This window comes from Muscardinus avellanarius (genome assembly GCF_963383645.1).
Source record: "Muscardinus avellanarius genome assembly, chromosome: X".
Taxonomy (NCBI): Eukaryota; Metazoa; Chordata; class Mammalia; order Rodentia; family Gliridae; genus Muscardinus; species Muscardinus avellanarius.
The window spans coordinates 3,720,450-3,738,755 of record NC_137792.1 but is presented as its reverse complement, the minus strand read 5'-3'; the positions used below and the strand labels follow the sequence as shown (position 1 = coordinate 3,738,755).

General features: G+C 47.9%; 1 protein-coding gene across 1 annotated transcript in view; it reads right to left on the bottom strand.

Annotated features, from left to right (window-relative positions):
- The window catches only part of WWC3 (WWC family member 3), a gene marked incomplete at both ends in the record, with an annotated part of 131,803 nt that overhangs the window by 24,506 nt on the left and 88,991 nt on the right, over positions 1-18,306 (bottom strand). Inside the window, 3 exons of the mRNA XM_080719174.1 lie at positions 261-503; positions 11,737-11,810; positions 17,195-17,344. Coding sequence (XP_080575300.1) covers positions 261-503; positions 11,737-11,810; positions 17,195-17,344 — 467 coding nt within the window. The remainder of the gene's footprint in view (positions 1-260; positions 504-11,736; positions 11,811-17,194; positions 17,345-18,306) is intronic.

The following is an 18,306-nucleotide window of genomic DNA, read 5'->3' as shown; positions in this document are numbered from 1 at the left end:
CCATGTGATGCTCAAAACGTTTCCAAGTTAGTAGCATTTCAGATTTTATATTTTCCAGCTTAGGAATGGCCCACCGGTAGAGTCTATGCAAGAATTCCCAATTTGGATACACTCCAAAATGGGAAACACTTTTGGGGCCCAAGTATTTCAGATAAGGAATCTTCTTCCCATAATAATCAAGAACATGCGGAAGCCACACTCCAAGTTCTCTTCTGGGAGCCCTGCCCCGCCTGTCCCTGACCCTCTGGAGACCAGCCCACCTTTCCGTGGCACCCTGTGCAGATGTGGCCCGCGCGCGCTGGATCTCCTCCTCCAAGCGCCTCTTCTCCTCCTCCAGCCGGGCTCCACCTTCGGCCGACCTCCGCTGCTGAATAATGAGCTGCAGCTCCTGAAGCAAGGCCTCCTTCTCTTTGATGAGCTGCAGCCGGTCTCTGTCGGCCTCCGCCATGCCCGGCCATGACTCGTTAGCAAGCTGGGCCAGCTGCTGCTGAATATTCGAGACTCTGAGAGAGAAAGAGAGGTAGGGTGATGTCAGTGGGCTGGAAAAAAGTCTTCACACATTCTCGGTACCATCAACAGTGAACTCGCTGCAGCCACCTGAAACTGCAATAGGGTTGGAAAATGATGGGTCATCAAGGCAGCACAAAAGCCCTTTGTATGATCGCCCCTAGTCTGAGACCCAAGATGACGATAATTACATCTTGTGTGTTCCAAAGAATCGACCAAAAGTCTAGCAGTCCTCAAATGGCTCTAGTCTCTTTTTATTTTATGTTATTTTAATTTTTTGTGGGTCTGGGGATGGAACCCAGGGGCATTCTACCTCTCAGCTACACCCCCTGCCCTATTTTTTATTCTTTATTTTGAAACAGGGTCTCACTGAGTCGCAGAGGGCCTCACTAAGTAGCTGAGGCTGTCCGCGAACTGCGATCCTCCCGTCTCAGCCTCCCGAATGCTGGGATGAGAGGCGTGCGCCACCACGCCCAGCTTAGTGTCTGTTTTTTTGGATTCCCAGGTTCCTACAGGATGCTCCCAGAGCAGGAGAAAGCCGCTCGTTTCTCCCCACCTCACCACCATCAGTAGCTAAGCACTGATGTCCGGGCGTTGGTCCCCTTAGCCGTGCCTAAGCACCGGCAGTCAGTCACCTTGGGAAAAATACCAGAAGAGAAATGCGCCCAGCGGGCTTGTGAAGGAGAGCTCTGAAGGCCGGAGCGCCACGCCCGCCCACACCAAAGACCTCAGCCAGATAGGAACACAAGGTATCCGCAGAATCAGGGGCATGAAGCAGGGGTGCACACGCCAGCAGATGTGTAAGAGAAGGCGCAGCAGCCCTACAAGCACAGCTGTTGGACGGAGATGCGTAGAATGTCAAGCAGCCAACCTCAGCAAGAGCGAGCCCCAGCGATCCCTGGGCTTTAAAAACAGAACCTCATCCCTGTTGGTGCCCATGAATCCCCAAGCGCTCCCCTGGCCAAGGGACTGTGTCACTCTGTGTCCTGAAGTGGTGTGCAAGGCAGAGCGAGCGTAGTATGGGTGTGATGACCTTAAGAGAGGCTGCCTTGAACCCAGCCTGAACCCAGCGGCGTGGAGGACAAAGTCTGGCACACATTCCTAGAAACAAATTCAAAGATGACAGTAATTCTCAAGGTGGGGTTCCCAGGACCAGGAGCCTCGGTATCACTTGAAAACTCATTTACCAGCGCAAATCTGAAACAGCACTCCAAACCTGCTGCGTTTGACACTGTGGGATGGGGTTGGTCAAGCCCTTTGGGAGATTCTGCTGCTAGTTCACGTTGGATACCTACTGTTCCCAGACAGGGGCGCATCCTCCATGGCCAGGCCTGGTCTGGAGGCTGCCAAGTGGCCTCTGAGCATTTAAGGGCTGGCATCAGGCATTGAGGGGATGATCCTCTTCAAGTGGGAATGGCAGATGCAAGATAGGAGTGCTCCCAGAACCACCCACTCCTGCGCCCTAGGGTACGCGGTCCAGCCCTGAGAGTCCTTCTCAACATAATTTTGTACATAGATACCACCAACTGACTAAAGTCGGCACACACATTAAAAGCCATCGCCTGTCAGAAGCAGTGGCGCGCGCTTGTAATCCTAGCATTCAAGAGGCCGAGACCGAAAGATCGCAGTTCGCGGACAGCCTCAGCTACTTAGCGAGGCCCTTCACAATTCAGTGAGACTCTGTTTCAAAGATAGGGCTGGGGGTGTAGCTCGGAGGTACGATGCCCCTGGGCTTCATCTCCAGTACCAAACTCACACACAAAAACATCACTGCCCATCCCTGGGCCAAGTCAAGCACTCCCAGCCTGTTTAGAAGTGCAGGCACAACTCCTCCAAGGTACCACACCAATCAGCAAGCCCACAGGCCCAGAGAGAAAGGGATACAATCCGACAAAGAGTCCCGCTTAGTGCATGCATTCTCCTCAAGCCCAATTCTCCCAAAAGGTAAAGAAATTAGTTGAGTGTCAGTAGCTTTATTAGACAAGCTCTTTTCTAACTTAAACTCATTTCCTGAAAAACTGTTGGAAAATGATACCAAATCATGTCACAGAAAAAAACTAATAATGACAGAGGCAGCTGAGCAGGGTTTAGGAATCCAACTGGGCTTAAGCGTCCACCTATGTCTAATTAGTGTAATTAAAATTTATGGCGGCCATATAACCAAAGCCCAAGGAAAATACACTCCAGGCAGACCCATAAATAAGTTACTGCCAAATCAGACATTATACCAAATGAAATTTCTGGAACATTCTATGGTAGACAAGTCAAAGGTAAAGAATAAATACAAAAGACTAAAAAGGTAAAGAATAAATAGGACAGACTTTAAAAAATCAATGAAAATGTCTACTGTGTCCCTATACATTGTTCATTTCAATTTATCTGATCCATAGGAAAGCCCGTCTGAGCCTGGCTCAAGCTAGGCAGACCGAATCTTCATACATATAATACGGAAAGATGTATTTTCTCTGTGCATATGGTACTGGGGATTGAACTCAAGGGCACACTACCACTCTGTTGCACCTCCAACTCTTTTTATTTTTTATTTTGAAACAGGGTCTCATTAAGTTGCCAAGGCTGGCCTTGAACCTGTGATCCTCCAGTCTTAGCCTCCCAAGTACTGGGATTACAGGCATGTGCCACCATGCCTGGCTCGAACATACTTTTAAACGCACCCCTTTTGTGTTTTCTGAGGTGTTCTGTTGTGTTGCTTTGTTTTGCTGCCGTGCTGGGGACAAACCCCAGGGTCACACGCTTTCTAGGTAAGTGCTCTACCACTGAACCCCACTGAACCCCACTGCCAGTCCCAGTTTCCCAAGGTTCAACCGTGAGTTCATGATCCATCTGCGCCGACCAGCTGTAGCTGCTATCTACAAAGATTTGAGCTGCTGAGCGTGCCAGAAGATCCAATTCCAGATAATCACACCCTTTCCAGGAAAAGCTCGAGTACTGTGCACTATCAGAAAAAGAAACAAGAATGAGAGGAAAAAGTGAATTCTAGGAGAGAGGAGAGGCAAAGGGCAACTTGTAAAAGGCCTGGCCACCTCAGGCATAAAGAAATAGCATAGCAGCCAAACTGTAACTTTCCGTCGCTGGCAGGAAATATATGCAAGGACAGACACATGAGGAGGGACGACCTCTCCAGCAGAAACAAAATCCGGATAAGGTCGATTTCTTGCAACCCATCTGGAAAAGTTGTTTGGGCCGCGCTGAACACCAGGCAAACATGCCTGCGCCTGAGCAAAGCGCTCTCTGCAGTGAAGTTGCACAGTGAGGCGAATGATCACAGGCACGTTTTCCAGCTCTCTATGGATCCAGAAGAATATGGGCACATATTGGAATGCGCAATTTCCTTCCCCGGATCCAGACTCCGGGGATGAACATTGGGGCCCACTTTGGCAGGTCAAGAGAGGCACATCTATCTGTCTGACTGTTCTGGAAGCCGAAAGTGCTAGAAGGATTCCGTCAACAACTGACTGCTCCTACGTTCCTCGTGGGAGAGACCAAATGGCTGTGCCTTTAAAACATTCGGCCTCGTCTCCAGTGCTGCTGGCCTGGAAGCAGGCCATCCTCAGGGAGTATCGTTAGCGTGTCAGGTTTACTTAAAGCAACAGACTTCCTGCCTAAGGCTAAACACAGATGTACCGAGGTGCGATGTACCTTCTTCTTTATCCATGCCAAACAGCTGATCTGCTGGTTGGAACCCCATTCCTGCGAGGGCCATCATTCCAATTCTGAGTATTAAAGGAAAAGCAATTTCCAGAAAGGCTTTCCTTTGAAATATCATTTCAGTGAAATGAAATACATGGAAGAAAAGCCAGGTCATGATTAAAGTCTGCAGAGGCAAACTTCTGCAAGTTCATGTAAAGAGAACTGCGGGCCACTTAAAACTGCCAAGAGTGGGCTTTTTTCCTACAAGTCCCACTACCTTATTGATTCTTATTTGTGCTGGGTAATACATTTTATGGCCCATACATAATCTTCCACAAATGCCTTTAAAAGCTTTAAAATATATGTCCCCGTGCCCTGATGGTGAGTGGATGAACGAAAGCAAATCCTCAATTAAGCATTCGGGTTTCATATTTATGATGTGATTTCCAAATTCTATTCCCCGGGGTCTAATGTAGTCAGAAGTAAAATACAAATCATTTTCCCCTTACAATCTCTGCCCAAACACCCTTTCTGTTACAACCCAGGCACATTAAACCGTGAATGGAAACCTGCATTTATGCTGGAGAAACTACACGCTCTCTCACGATTCACGGGAAGTCTCCGATGGTTTTTGTACTTTTATAGGGAAAAATGTGCTTTTCGTATTACGAAGTTTTGAGGCATGGCAAAAGTGATTAATCCCCAATTCTTGGAATTGCCATCGAAGACCTGCAGTCTACTGTACAATTTCTCATCTCCCTAAACTCCCGCCATTTTCTAGAATAGCACACAGAACTTCAGGCACCCCACAGTCTCATCTGACGGTGATGAGATGCCACATTCCAAGACTGTTCGACTGTTGCGCCTTCAAATTTCAGCTGCAACTACAGATTTGGCGCTTCTTCCATTCCCTCTTAGTTTCCTTTTTTTTTTTTTTTGTAAATCTCTACTTAACTGAAAACAAAGGTTAAAAGGTCTCGGCTGAGATGTGAGTTAGATGGACGATGAAATCATTTCAGTTGCTTGAACCGAGTATTGATAGTCCACTGTCCACTAGGTAAATCTTTCTATGTGGAAAATTCAAAAAGTCTGATTCTAAGACTATATGCTGTAAGAAAGTTCTAGCAATATGCCAACATCCCAGCCTATCTCCACCTTTCCCGCCCTCATGGATTCTCCCCCTCGGTAAGTATGGATCTTCAGAGAACAATTTCCTAAAATAAAAAGCCGCAACTCTTCCAGCTTCTTTGTCTTAACCCAAATGGGGAAGCCAAATGGCAAAGACGCTTTTCATCATTTCCCACGGCCACACCTCACTCTCCAAAAGCCAGATACAAAGGCACCCCACAAATGAAGGGAAACCCCAAGTGACTGATCGGATTCAACTGGAATCGTCACACCACTGATTCCTGACAACCAATGAGCAGCAGGACGGATCCTGGCCACAAAAACTAAGACGCAGAGCAACTGGATGGACCAAATGTTTTGTTCCTGCCTGGACCGGGTGTTTCTATGGAAATGGCTACAGTCTGTGCACAGTTCTGGAACAAGCGCTCTTGGGTTCAAAACAAGAAGCCATCTGCGTCATCAGGATTGCTTCAAACAGACTTAGTCTTCCAACTTCACTTTTGAAAATTCTAAAATTCTTAAACCAGTAATGTGAAAATAGTGCTATCAGAAGGTCTGCTGTGGGAATCCTGAAGGGCAGGGCAGAAGCAGTCCTGATAAGTTTCACGATTTAGAGTTGAAAATAGAAAACTTGTGACCCTGACAGTAGTAATTTTTACTTTTATTGTTATTATATTTTTGTAGTATGGGAGGATTGAACCCAGGGGCATTCTACCTCCGAGCTATACCCCCAGCCCTATTTTTTATTTTTTATTTTGTAACAGGGTTTCACTAAGTTGCAAAGGGCCTCACTAGGTAGCTGAGGATGGCCATGAACCTGCAAGCCTTCTGTCTTAGCCTCCCAGGTACTGGGATACAAGGATGCACCATCAAGCCTGGCTTGACAGTGATAGTTTGGTCAGGGAATTCTCTAGAAATTCACACAACCACTTGGAATTATAAATTCCACTTCTACAAACTTCCTTTAAGCCTAATACACATGAAAGCCCTCAGTGACTAAAACTGCCTTTTGGCGGTGTTGTACTTCTCATAAACAATTTCAAATCTAGACATCAAAGGAAAGACTTATCCAAAATACATAAAGGCATAAACTTCTCCATCTTTTAGAACTGGAAAAGCAAGGTGGTTCTGCAGAGGGTAGGTGTGATGGTTCATTTTATGGGTCAACTTGACTGTAGGCTTAGGGATGGCCAGATGGCTGGTAAAATATTAGTGAGTATGATTGTGAGGGCGTTTCTGGAAGGGGTTAGCATTTTAATCAGTAGGCTGAGTAAGGAAGATCTACCCTCACCAATGTATGTGGGCATCATCCAAACCATTGAGGGCCCAGATAGAAGAAAAGGCAGAGAGGGGGGGGGGAGCTTGCTTTCTCTTCTTGAGCCGGGATATCCACCTTTTCCTGCCTTTGGACATTGGGGCTCCTGGCCCTTGGGTCTTTGGACTCAGACTTACACCAGAGCCACCCTCACTACCACCACCACCAAACACTGGTTTTCAGCCTTCAGCCTTGGACTGAGTTATACCGCTGGCTTTTCCTGCTTCTCTGGACTGAAGAGGGCAAAAGATGGGCCTATTAGCTTCCGTGATCACATGAGCCAATTCCTACAGTCCTCCCTCTCCCCACATTGGTTCTGTTTCTTTGGAGAAGCCCAGCTACTACAGTGGGGCAGCTAAAGTTGGCAAGACTGAATGTCTTCAGACATGAGAACTGGGAGAATGACATTCAAGGTGAAGTGGCAGAAGGAAAGGACCTCTGAACTGGGCTGCTAAGAGACCGGAAGTGCACCTGGGCAAGAGAAAAGGGCACATGCTGCGCGCTCGGGCAAGACATGGTATTCCCGCTGACATGTTGACACTGTTGACATTCCCGTTGACACTGCCTCCTGGAAGCCATGCTTTCTTTTTCACGCTTTGGTGGGTGAGCAGAGGTACTGATGCTTTCCTGTACATAGACACGCCTTCCCCAGGGATGCTCATGGGGATATCAGGGACGCATCACAGTCCACTCAAGGAGTGCATGAAGAGTCCATAGACAGGGCCTCAAAGCCATCATGCTTTGAGCGGGGTGCTCATTACCTGGGTCTGGGAATGTGAGCGTTCTAGAGTTAGTTCTTGCCAGAGAACTGCTTGCCACCACTGCTCTCTTTCCAAGCCTCCAATGGTCCAATCATGTGCCTCGCTTAGAGGCAGTCCCAAGGATGCTCAGAAAGAGTAATGGGAGTAAAAAGCACCAGTCTGCACCGTCCCTAACATTCAGCATGTCTACTGTGTTGACAATGCTACGAGGTGTCATGAGTTCGGTGCCACTGGGGACCACACAACCTACTGCAGAGTAGTGTGTAACTCAGGCACGGGGCACTCGCCAGGCAAGCCTTAACCATAAGAACAACTGGAGGAAGACTGAAGCGACCCCGGGGGCACTGGGAGGTGCACTGCCACGAACAAATCAGGGGACCGGAACCTGAAAGTTTTGGAGTTAATGAACTGTGATCAACTGGCTGAGGCCTCCACTGATAAGAACGCTTCAGGGGTGCTTGAGAGCAGCTTAGAGTCCGCTGCAATTCCCAAACTCACTGGCAAAACTCCCGATCTGCCAGCAATGATCCTCACCTATCAGCCAGCCTCTGGAGACCATCTCTGGGGCCACGCTCTTCCTTTAACTCCAGGGAGACTCCAGCTCTGACAGGCCAGGCCAACTGAAGAACAGGGGCGGGCTTAGGCTGGCCAGCACTTGATGACAGTCTGCCGTTGGCCCCTCAGCTGTGGACTGTGGATCGGCAACGCTGGGGAAGGGCAGGCTTGGCAGCCACCGCTCCTCTCCCGACATCTTTACTAGCTGCTCCTGCTGCGCTCCAATCCCTTAGAGCCCGCGTTTTCCCCAAGGTTTCCTTCCTCTTCTTTTTTCCTCCTGCCCCAGCTGCCCTCTCATAAGTCCTTTGATGTGCCCGCCTAGCCAAGCTTGGCTTGGCCAGGCCTGAATTGGACTTTCTCGCTTTCTGACTCGCTGGGCCGGGGAAGTCCTTGCTGAGGGAGGGGCGTGCTCAGCAGCAGCTCTGGGCTCTGACCACCCAATGTCAGTAGCACCTGTCCCAGAGTTGTGATAACTACACTTATCTCCAGACACTGCAAAGGTCCCCACTCCCTGTGCTAATGACCGCAGCACTAGGGCGAAAGGCTGGGGAACACCTGAGCGAGCCAACCCAGGAAGACAAACCCAGGTCAACTACACCTGGCAAGACTAACCCAGGTCCGCTTGGAACGATGCCTCTGGTTTTTACGTGTTTTAATACAGCTCGGAACATCACTTACAGACGCTCTGCTGTGCCACTGAGGTTGGAAGTGTGTGAAGAGGACCTTCTGCTCTAACGTGATGCATTTCCTAACCAGGCTCTGGCGGTCTGGCAATGCTACTTTCGGTCAAGAGTAATGATAAAGCGCAGTGTCTGCTCCTCAATCATTTTCTTACTCGATTTTTGGCCCCAATGTATTATCGCGACATTTAAAAGGTTACTTACTATGTCTTGGTACCATTTCCAGAGAACAAAGAAATCACTTGCTATGCTTGCTAAATGTCACGGAAACACACATAGCCATTATAATTTAAGTGGAGCAAAGCTCTGTTTTCTGCGTTGAGTACAGCACAGCAAATTCCAGCGCCCACACTCTGCAGCACCACTTCGAAACAGGCCTGAAGCAGCAGAGGAGCCATCAGAAGACGCTTGCCCCTCACGAGCACCCACAAGCTCCAGAGGAGTGCATGAAAAGGAAGAACACAGCCGGGCGTGGGGGGCGCGCGCTCGTCATCCCAGCATTCGGGAGGCTGAGACCTGGAGGATCGCAGTGCAAAGGCCAGCCTCAGCTACTTAGTGAGGCCTCTGCAACTCAGTGAGACCCTGTTTCAAAATAAAGAATAAAAAACAGGTCAGGGGGTGTAGCTCGGAGGTCGAATGCCCCTGGGTTCCACCCCCAGACCTGTAAAAAAGAAGAAGCAGGAGGAGGAGGAGGGGGAGGAAGAGAAAGATGAGGAGGAGGAGGAGGAGGAGGAGAAAGAGGAGGAGGAGAAAGAGGAGAAAGAGGAGAAGGGGGAGGAGGAGGAGGAGGAGGATGATGACGACAAATGAAGAACGCAACCACTGGGAGTCCGGTAGCAACACATGAACCTGGTAGCATTTGGTGGGGACCCTTCAAGCCCGCCACAAGCAGCCCCTAAAAGCCAGGAAACTCGGGTGGAAACATCACCTCCTGATGAGCAGAAGGCGCACGGCAGCTGCGTGGCAGGGAGTCAGTTGGTTTGCTTTTGCTGCTATTTTTACATTTTTCAAAAACCAAGAAAGTGGATTTCCAGACATCCATGAACCATAAAGTATACTGAGCAGGCCCCACCAATTGGCTTCCAGAAAGGACCGCTTCGCCTCACTGGGCATTCTGCTCCTTTCCTCCACAAGATAATGAGACATTATTTTATTTATGACTAAGGAAACTCTGTGTAGGTGTGTGTGTGTGTGCGTGTGTGTGTGTGTGTGTGTGTGTGTGTGTGTGTGTGTGTGTTAAGGTAATGGAACCCAGGAGCATTCTGCCTCTGAGATACACCCCTAACCCTATTTTATTTTTGATTTGGAAGCAAGATCTCACTAAGTTGCCAAGGGCCTCAGACGCAAAGGCCAGCCTCAAGCCTAGGACCCTCCTGTCTCAGCCTCCCAAGTACTGGAATTACGGGCATGCGCTACCAGGCCTGCTGAAGGTCTTTTTTTAAAGATATGCTTCACACTAGCTAGGGAGAAATCGGGACACAGGAGAGACTCAGACAAACAGGAGAAAACTTAGTAGAAGGAAGGAGGGGCCACAACTGAGGAAGACCAGCATGGTAGGCTTGGGGAGGGAAACGCCTCAGTAGACACGATGGCCACACACATGCTTATCAAAGCCAGTCAGGGAGCTGAGCCCGGGAACGGGGCGGGGCCTGGGGAGGTGAGCCAGTGCGGAACGCATGCGCGCCTGCAGCACCCTGACTTAGAGCGAGATGCCAACACCAAGAAGAAGAGAAAAAAACACTTCAGGCTTCTCTAAAGCACCTATTTTGAGATGATTTGGTTGAAAGGCTCTTTCCTGAAGGCATAACTGAGAGAAAGTCTCTAAAAAGAGGATGTGAAAGCTGGGCGTGGTGGCGCACACTTGTCATCCCAGCATTCAGGAGGCTGAGACAGGAGGATCGCGGTTCGCGGACAGCCTCAGCTACTTAGTGAGGCCCTCTGCAACTCAGTGAGACCCTGTTTCAAAATAAAGAATAAAAAATAGGGCAGGGGTGTAGCTCAGAGATAGAATGCCCCCAGGTTCCATCCCCAGTCCTGAAAAAAAAAAAGGACATGAAAGCCAGGGCAGGGTCAAAATATTTAACACGGAAAACTTGATGACCTGAGAAACATTTGGTGCTGAAAATCCTGAAGCAAGAAGCTGGCTCCATCCCTGCATGGAGCCGGGGTGGTGGAGCACGCATGTAATCCCAGCATTCGGGAGGCTGAGACCTGGAGGATCGTGGTTCGCGGACAGCCTCAGCTACTTAGTGAGGCCCTCTGCAACTCAGTGAGACCCTGTTTCAAAATAAAGAATAAAAAATAGGGCTGGGGGTATAGCTCGGAGGTTGAATGCCCCTGGGTTCCATCCCCGATACCAAAAAAAAAAAAACCCTACATGGGTGAAGAATCCACCCTCACGGGCTTTGCCTCCGGTGAAGATGTCCTCCGGTGAAGGCTGTGAGGGAGGGGCAGGAAGGGAAGCCCAAGGCACAGGCCAGGCGAGTCTCAATTTGCAGGAGGCTGATGACTGCAGAGCAGGCCAACAGGGATGTCACCTCCCTCCGCCAAAATGAAAGGGAGCAGGCGCTGCGGTCACCTGACGCGATGCTTACTAAAACCTCCCTTTTAACTGAGATATGCAGCTTTTTGTATCAACCTGTGGTGCCCGAGACTGCATACATGAAACAGGGCAGCTCTGATGAACGGACGCTGCCTGTGGGAGGGAGGCAGGCAGGGAGGGAGAGAGACAAACTACCGGGCAGGACACGTACAGCCGTGCTCCAAAGAGGCATACAGCTTCCAAATGCAACGTTCAAACTCAGTCCCCACAAGGAGTCTGCAACTGTTAAGAATCCTAACCACCCGGCAATAAGCAACTCGATCGACCCAACGCCACAGCTGGATACAGAAAGCTGGAGAGGCGCTTTTCCTATTCAACCACATCTTTATAACTGCGATATCGAGAAGCCTGCATTCCAGGTGCACGTGAAAGTTTGTCATGTGTATTAAGAAGCTACATCAAAATGAAGATCCGTCTGTATTCCAGTAGACACTGCTTTCTGACCAGATGTGCACGAACACATAATGGAGCCGGGCTAAACCTTTTTCCATGGGCAAAAGGAAGTGAGCAGGAAGCAGGATGGGGGAAGATGCTTCTCACCTCTTTCGGGCTTCCTCATACTGCCAATTAAGTCTCACTCGGTCTACGAGTCTTGTTTTATCATCAAAGACAAACTTTCCAGAACATAAAAGAAAGAGAAAAAAAAGAAAGAAGGGAAACACACATTAAAAACAAATTTTCAAAACAGAAAATTCACTTAAAATTTCAGCAAAAATCACCAGGCATGGTGGCGCACCCTTGTAATCCTGGCGCTTGGGAGGCTGAGACAGGAGGATTGCGCAGGTTCGAAGCCAGCCTCAGCTACTGAGTGAGGCTCTCAGCAACTTAGTGAGACCCTGTTTCCAAATAAAGTATAAAATAGGTCTGGCAGTGTAGCCCAGAGTAGAAAAGCCCCTGGGTTTCACCCCAGTACCAGCCAAAAAACTTTTTTTCAGCAAAAATGAGGAATGTATATATATGTATGTATGTATGTATTTTTTGTGGTGCTGTGGATGGAACCCAGGGGCATTCTACCTTCGAGCTATACTCCCAGCCCTATTTTTTTATCTTTTTATTTTTGAAACAGGGTCTCACTGAGTTGTGAAGGGCCTCACTAAGTAGCTGAGGCTGTCCGCGAACCGCCATTTTCCAGTCTCAACCTTCTGAATGCTGGGATTACAAGCATACGCCACCACGCCTGGATAATATTTTTTACATTTGTCTTTTAAATTCAACCTATCAAAGGCCTTGCCAGAAACACTCCAGCTAATACTCTGCTGCTACCTTGGCTTACTAAGGATTGGGAGTCTGGCTGAGAAGACTTTTGCTTTCCTAAAACTGATGTTTTGGTGTTTTTTGCTTGTCTTATTTTAAACAGGGAAAGGTTACTCATCTACTTTATAATTCCAAATAAAAACAAACAGCTCTAAAAAAAAAAAACACCAGGGAGTTGCTTAGTATAAGTTGATACAAAGGCAAAGAAATCCATCCTACTTTGTACATTATGCTGTCTAATTCCTCAATAAGTATAAAATACACTCAGCCCTCTATACGTTGCATCTGTACCAAATATAAATGAACTTTTTTCCTGCCCTCATCCCCTGAACAAAATAGTATAATAACAGCCGGGCGTGGTGGCGCACGCTTGTAATCCCCGCGCTTGGGAGGCGGAGACAGGAGGATCGCGCAGGTTCGAAGCCAGCTGCGTGCGCTGGCTTAGGAGACCCTGTTTCCAAGTAAAAAAGTATAAAAATAGGTCTGGGAGTGTAGCCCGGGGGTAGAAGGGTTTCCAGGAACCTCAGTACCACCAAAAAAAAATTAGTATAATAACTATTTGCAAAGCCTTTACACTGCATTGGGTATTATAAGTAATCTAGAGATCCGAGTATCCGGGAAGAAGTGTGCAGGTTAGTGCAAATACTGCCATTTATATGAAGGACTTATAAGCATCTGCAGATTTTAGTATCCAAAGGGGGGTCCTGGAACCAATTCCCCAAGAATACCAAAGGATGACTGTAATAATATCCTACTAAGAAATTCCAAGATTTGAAAAAAGACAGACTAGCTGCATGGCGTAGGGGACAGAGCCTACCTTCAAAGGTCACAAGACTTAAAAAGAACTAGAAGTAGCTTGGCTGTAGTGGCACATGCCAGTAATCCCGGGACTCAGAAGGTTGGGACAGGAGGATTGCGGGTTTAAAACAAGCCTCAGATGGGCATGGTGGCGCACGCTTGTAATCCCTGTTCTTGGGAGGCTGAGACAGGAGGATCGCGCAGGTTCGAAGCCAGCCTCAGCTACTTAGTGAGGCACTCAGCAACTTAATGAGACCCTGTTTCCAAATAAAATAGAAAATGGGTCTGGGAGTATAGCCCGGAGGTAGAAAGCCTCTGGGTTCCACCCCCAGTACCACCAAAAAAAAGAAGAAAAAAAATAAAACAAGCCTCAGTGACCTAGCAAGACCTGGTTTCAAATTTAAAAAAAAAACAGTCTAGGGATATAGCTTGGAGGTAGAATGCCTCTGAGTTCAATCCCCAGTGTGTGTGTGTGTGTGTGTGTGTGTGTCTGTCTGTCTGTCTCTCTCCCTCTCTCTTTCTCTTACACACACACACACACACACACACACACACGAACTAAAGGTTAAAGGAAAGCAATCAAGGAGCAGGGTTTGGTGGCCCACACCTGTAATCCCAGTACTTGGGAGGTTGAGACAGCAAGATCACAGGTTCAGGGACAGCCTCGGCAAGTAGTAAGGCTCTCATTAACCTAGAGAGACCCTGTTTCCAGATAACAAATAAAAACAGATTGGAAATTGTAGCTCAAAGGTTGAATGTCTCTGGATTAAATCCCAAGTACCACAAAAAAAAGCAAGAACTCAAAAAGCCTAGGATCTTGGGGGGATGGGCATGGAGGCGCACTTAAATGCTCAGACCAGGATCAGCAGTGCGCTGAACTCTTTTCATACTGACTATACTGAAAGTAACAAAATCCTACATGAAACCAAAATTCCTAGTTAAACCAAGATAACAGCTGTGAAGATGCCAACCCAGGATCGGCTTCAGTAAATTGCCAGGGGCTCATAAAACCTGAAGATTTATAGCAGTGCAAGCAGCCAGCTCTCCCACCTGGCATCTTCAGAAGGGCGGGTGAAGTCGTTAGAGAAGCTTCATCCCACTGTGCCCCTGGAACTAGTGGAGAGCGCCGCGCTCCGCACCGCACCTTCCGATAAGCAGCACGGACTTATTTCCAGAACTCAGTGGGTCTTGTGCCTGCTTCCTTCCTTCACTCCCAAATCTTCAGACAGAAATATGTGTTACAGATGGTGACCATATCCTGTGTGTGCGTGTGCGTGTGCGTGTGTGTGTGTGTGTGTGTGTGTGTGTTTGATGGGGATGGAACCGGAGCCATTCCATCTCTGGGCTACACTCCCAGCCCTTTTATTTATTTATTTTTGTGGGTCTAGGGATGGAACCCAGAGGCATTTGACCTCTGAGCTACACTCCCTGCTCTATTTTTTATTCTTTATTTTGAAACAGGGTCTCACTGAGTTGCTGAGGGCGTCACTAGGTAGCTGAGGCTGTCCGCGAACCTCGGTCCTCCTGTCTCCGCCTCCCGAATGCTGGGATTACAAGCGTGCGCCACCATGCCCGGCTCCCTTTTTATTTTTTATTTGTAAACAGGGTCTCACTAAGCTGGTCGACTTCATACCTGTGAACCTCCTGTCTCAGCCTCCCAAGCACTAGGGTGACAGATGTGTGTAACCATGCCTGGTTGACTATATCCTTTAAACCAAAAAAGATACCTAGATGACAATGTCCAATATACTTTTGACAACAATGAGGGTAAAATTGCAAAGAGGACATTTCCAGGGCAAAAAGAGTTGTAATTTAAATTATATTCCACTTAGAAAGGAACTACTTGCCAGATTTTCAGAGTGAGTGTGTGTGTGTGTGTGTGTGTGTGTGTGTGTGTGTGTGTGTGTTTTGGGAAGTACTGGGGATGGAACCCAGGGGCATTCAACCTCCAAACCACACATCCCCAGCCCGATTTTTTTAGTCTTTATTTTGAAGCAGGGTCTCACTGAGTTGCAGAGGGCCTCGCTAAGTAGACGAGGCTGTCCGCAAACTGCAATCCTCTTGTCTCAGCCTCCCGAATGCTGGGATTACAAGCGTGCGTCACCACACCCGGCTTCAGATTTTCAGAATATTAGCAGCTAACTACTTAAAACCTAGAATCTCCCATCAATTGGTGTTTTCCCCCTTTCGTTTAATTGGGGAGGGGCATCGTGTATTTTATTGATATCTTATCTTTACTTACTAAGGCCTGAGAACAAGAAGCCCTCCAAACTGCTTTCCACTTGGTGAGAAATCAGTGTTAAGCACTGCACACATTACAATCGTGTGCCTCTGAGTTTAATACCAGCTTCAAAGGATGATTCTCCCACTTTGTTTCTATGCTTAACTCAAGGCTTGATGAAATTCTTCCAAGTCTGGAACAAAAATTTCTTTTAATTCAATTCGACTTCCTGCCATTCTGTGAGAATAAGAAATGGCAACAAAATCTAAGCCCAGGTGGCACAGCCACGGCGCCTTTGGAAGTCACTGGCCTGAAGCAGAGGCCGGCGGGCTCCGGCCCGGGGCCGGGTCCAGTCCACTGCCTTTTTGTAAATAAACTTTTCCTGGCACACGGCCAGGCCGAGTCCCTCATATATTGTCTAGGGCTGGCTTTGTGTTACAATAACAGAGCTGAATGGCATGGCAGGGACTGCCTGGCCTGCACAGCCTAAAATATTTACTGACTGCCTCTTCCCAGAAAAAGTGTGTTCACCCATGCTCTGAAACGTCATCCATCTATTCAAGAGAACATTTAAACCTAATTAGCACAAGTAGCCTGTCAGTTTTGTTTTGTCTTTGTGGCACTGTGATTAACCCAGGGGTGCTCTACCACTGAGCTACACTCCCAGCCCTTTTTATTATTTACTTTGAAACAGGGTCTTGCTAAGTTACTGAGGCTGGCCGCAAACCTGTGATCCTCCTGCCTCAGCCTCCCAGGTAGCTGAAACTGTAGGCATGTGCCGCAGCATACGGCTGGGATCTGGAATCTGTGTGTGTGTGTGCATGTGTGTGCACACGCGTGCACGTGTGACTGGGGGGATTGAATCCAGGGGTATTCTACTTCTGAGCTACATCCTGCCCTATTTCATTTTTTATTTTGTTTTTATTTATTTTTTTATTTTTTGGTACTAGGAATTGAACTCGGCGGCATTCTACCTCCAAGCTACACTCTCTGCCCTATTTTATTTTTATTTTGAAACAGGGTCTCACTAGATTGAGGAGAGTCTTTCTATAGAACCTGCGATCCTCTTGTCTCAGCCTCCCAAGCCACTACTCTTGGCTTCACTTTTTATTTTGAAATAGGGTCTCAATGAATTGCTGGGGCTCTCACTAAGTTTCTGTGGCTGCCTTGAGCCTCCAATCCTCCTGTCTCAGCCTCCCAAAACTTGGATTATGGGCATGTACCACCACGCCCAGCTGAGCATGCTACTTCTTTTCCCATTATGGTACTGGGTGTGGAACACAGGGGCTTTTCTACCTCCGGGCTATACTCCCAGACCCATTTTATATTTTATTTGGAAACAGGATCTCACTAAGTTGCCGAGAGCCTCACTAAGTAGCCGAGGCTGGCTTCGAACCTGCGTGATCCTCCTGTCTCAGCCTCCCAAGCGATGGGATCACAAGCTGTGCCACCACGCCCGGCTGGTATGCTGCTCCCAACATACCTCTCCATAGTGTTGGCCACCATGCACAGCCGAGTATGCTTCTTTTCAGAAGCCTAATCTCAAGGCAATAAGCAATTCAATTGCACCTATGCCACTGAACAAAGAAAGCTGGATGCAAGAAATGTTATTTTCTTTTTACAATTTAATGGCATAAAAGCTAAAGTATTTTTGAAGTGAAAATGAAAAATTAAACCAAATGAATGAGTGTAACACATTCGTGTCTCCACCGCAGGCCAACATACCTCTCCCAGAGCGTCGGTCTGAGAGCCAGCATCACAGAATTGTCGGGGACTCCCGGCATCACCAAGGGTGCCTGCGTTGTGAGGGGAATCCTGGAGAGAGTCAGTCAGGGAGCAGCTATTCTTGAAGCCATCAGTAAGCTTGGCCAGGCTCTGGAAAAGAACAAACAAGCTCTTTGAGGAGAAATGGCAGTGCTTCCACTGCCCTGTAGAAGGAGTCGTTTTATTCTAGTTCAAGGCCTGTAGCCTTATGACTCTAGGTATTCCACCCTACTCCCTGTTCTTATAGATTAAAAAGAAACTATGAGATACGTACACAATGGAGTTTATTCAGCCATAAAGAAGAACAAAATTATGTCATTTGCAGGGAAATGGATGGAACTAGAAATCATTATGCTAAATGAGATTAGGCAGTCACAAAAAGTAAAAAATCAGATGCTCTCCCTAATATGTGGAAGCTAGGGAGAAAAAGGGTCATAGGAGGAACCCTAGACAACGAAGAAAAAGAAACCATAGATGAGCAAATAAGGCGACCTAACTGAGGGGGATGGAGAGGAGAAGAGACAAATTCCCTAATGCATATGATGTGCATTCACAAACATATCCAAGTCAGTCACGGAGCCAAAGATGAGAAGGAGGGAGGGGGAATGGGGAGGAATTGGGGAAGGGCTGAGTGATGTGTGCATGTACGCCTCCACCATCTTGTACTCCATTAAGATGTATGACGATGCACCATATACACACATGTGCGTGTGTGTGTGTGTGTGTGTGTGTGTGTGTGTGTGTAAAATGTCCAGAAAGGCATGGTGGCGCATGCCTGTAATCACAATACTTGGGAGATTGAGACAGGAAGACCACAGGTTCAGAGGCCAGCCTCAGAAAATTAGGAAGAGCCTCTGAAACTCAATGAAGACCCTGTTTCAAAATTTAAAGGAAATTCAAACGGGCTGGGGGTATAGTTCAGAGGCAGAGCACTGGGTTTAACCTAGTCACATACACATAAAAATATGATGGCCAGAAGAGGCAGATCTATAGACACAGGGATTGGAGGGAGGGTGGGAGAATGGGAAGGGCGTGCTTAATGTTTAGATGATGAGAATGTGTTGGGGCCCACT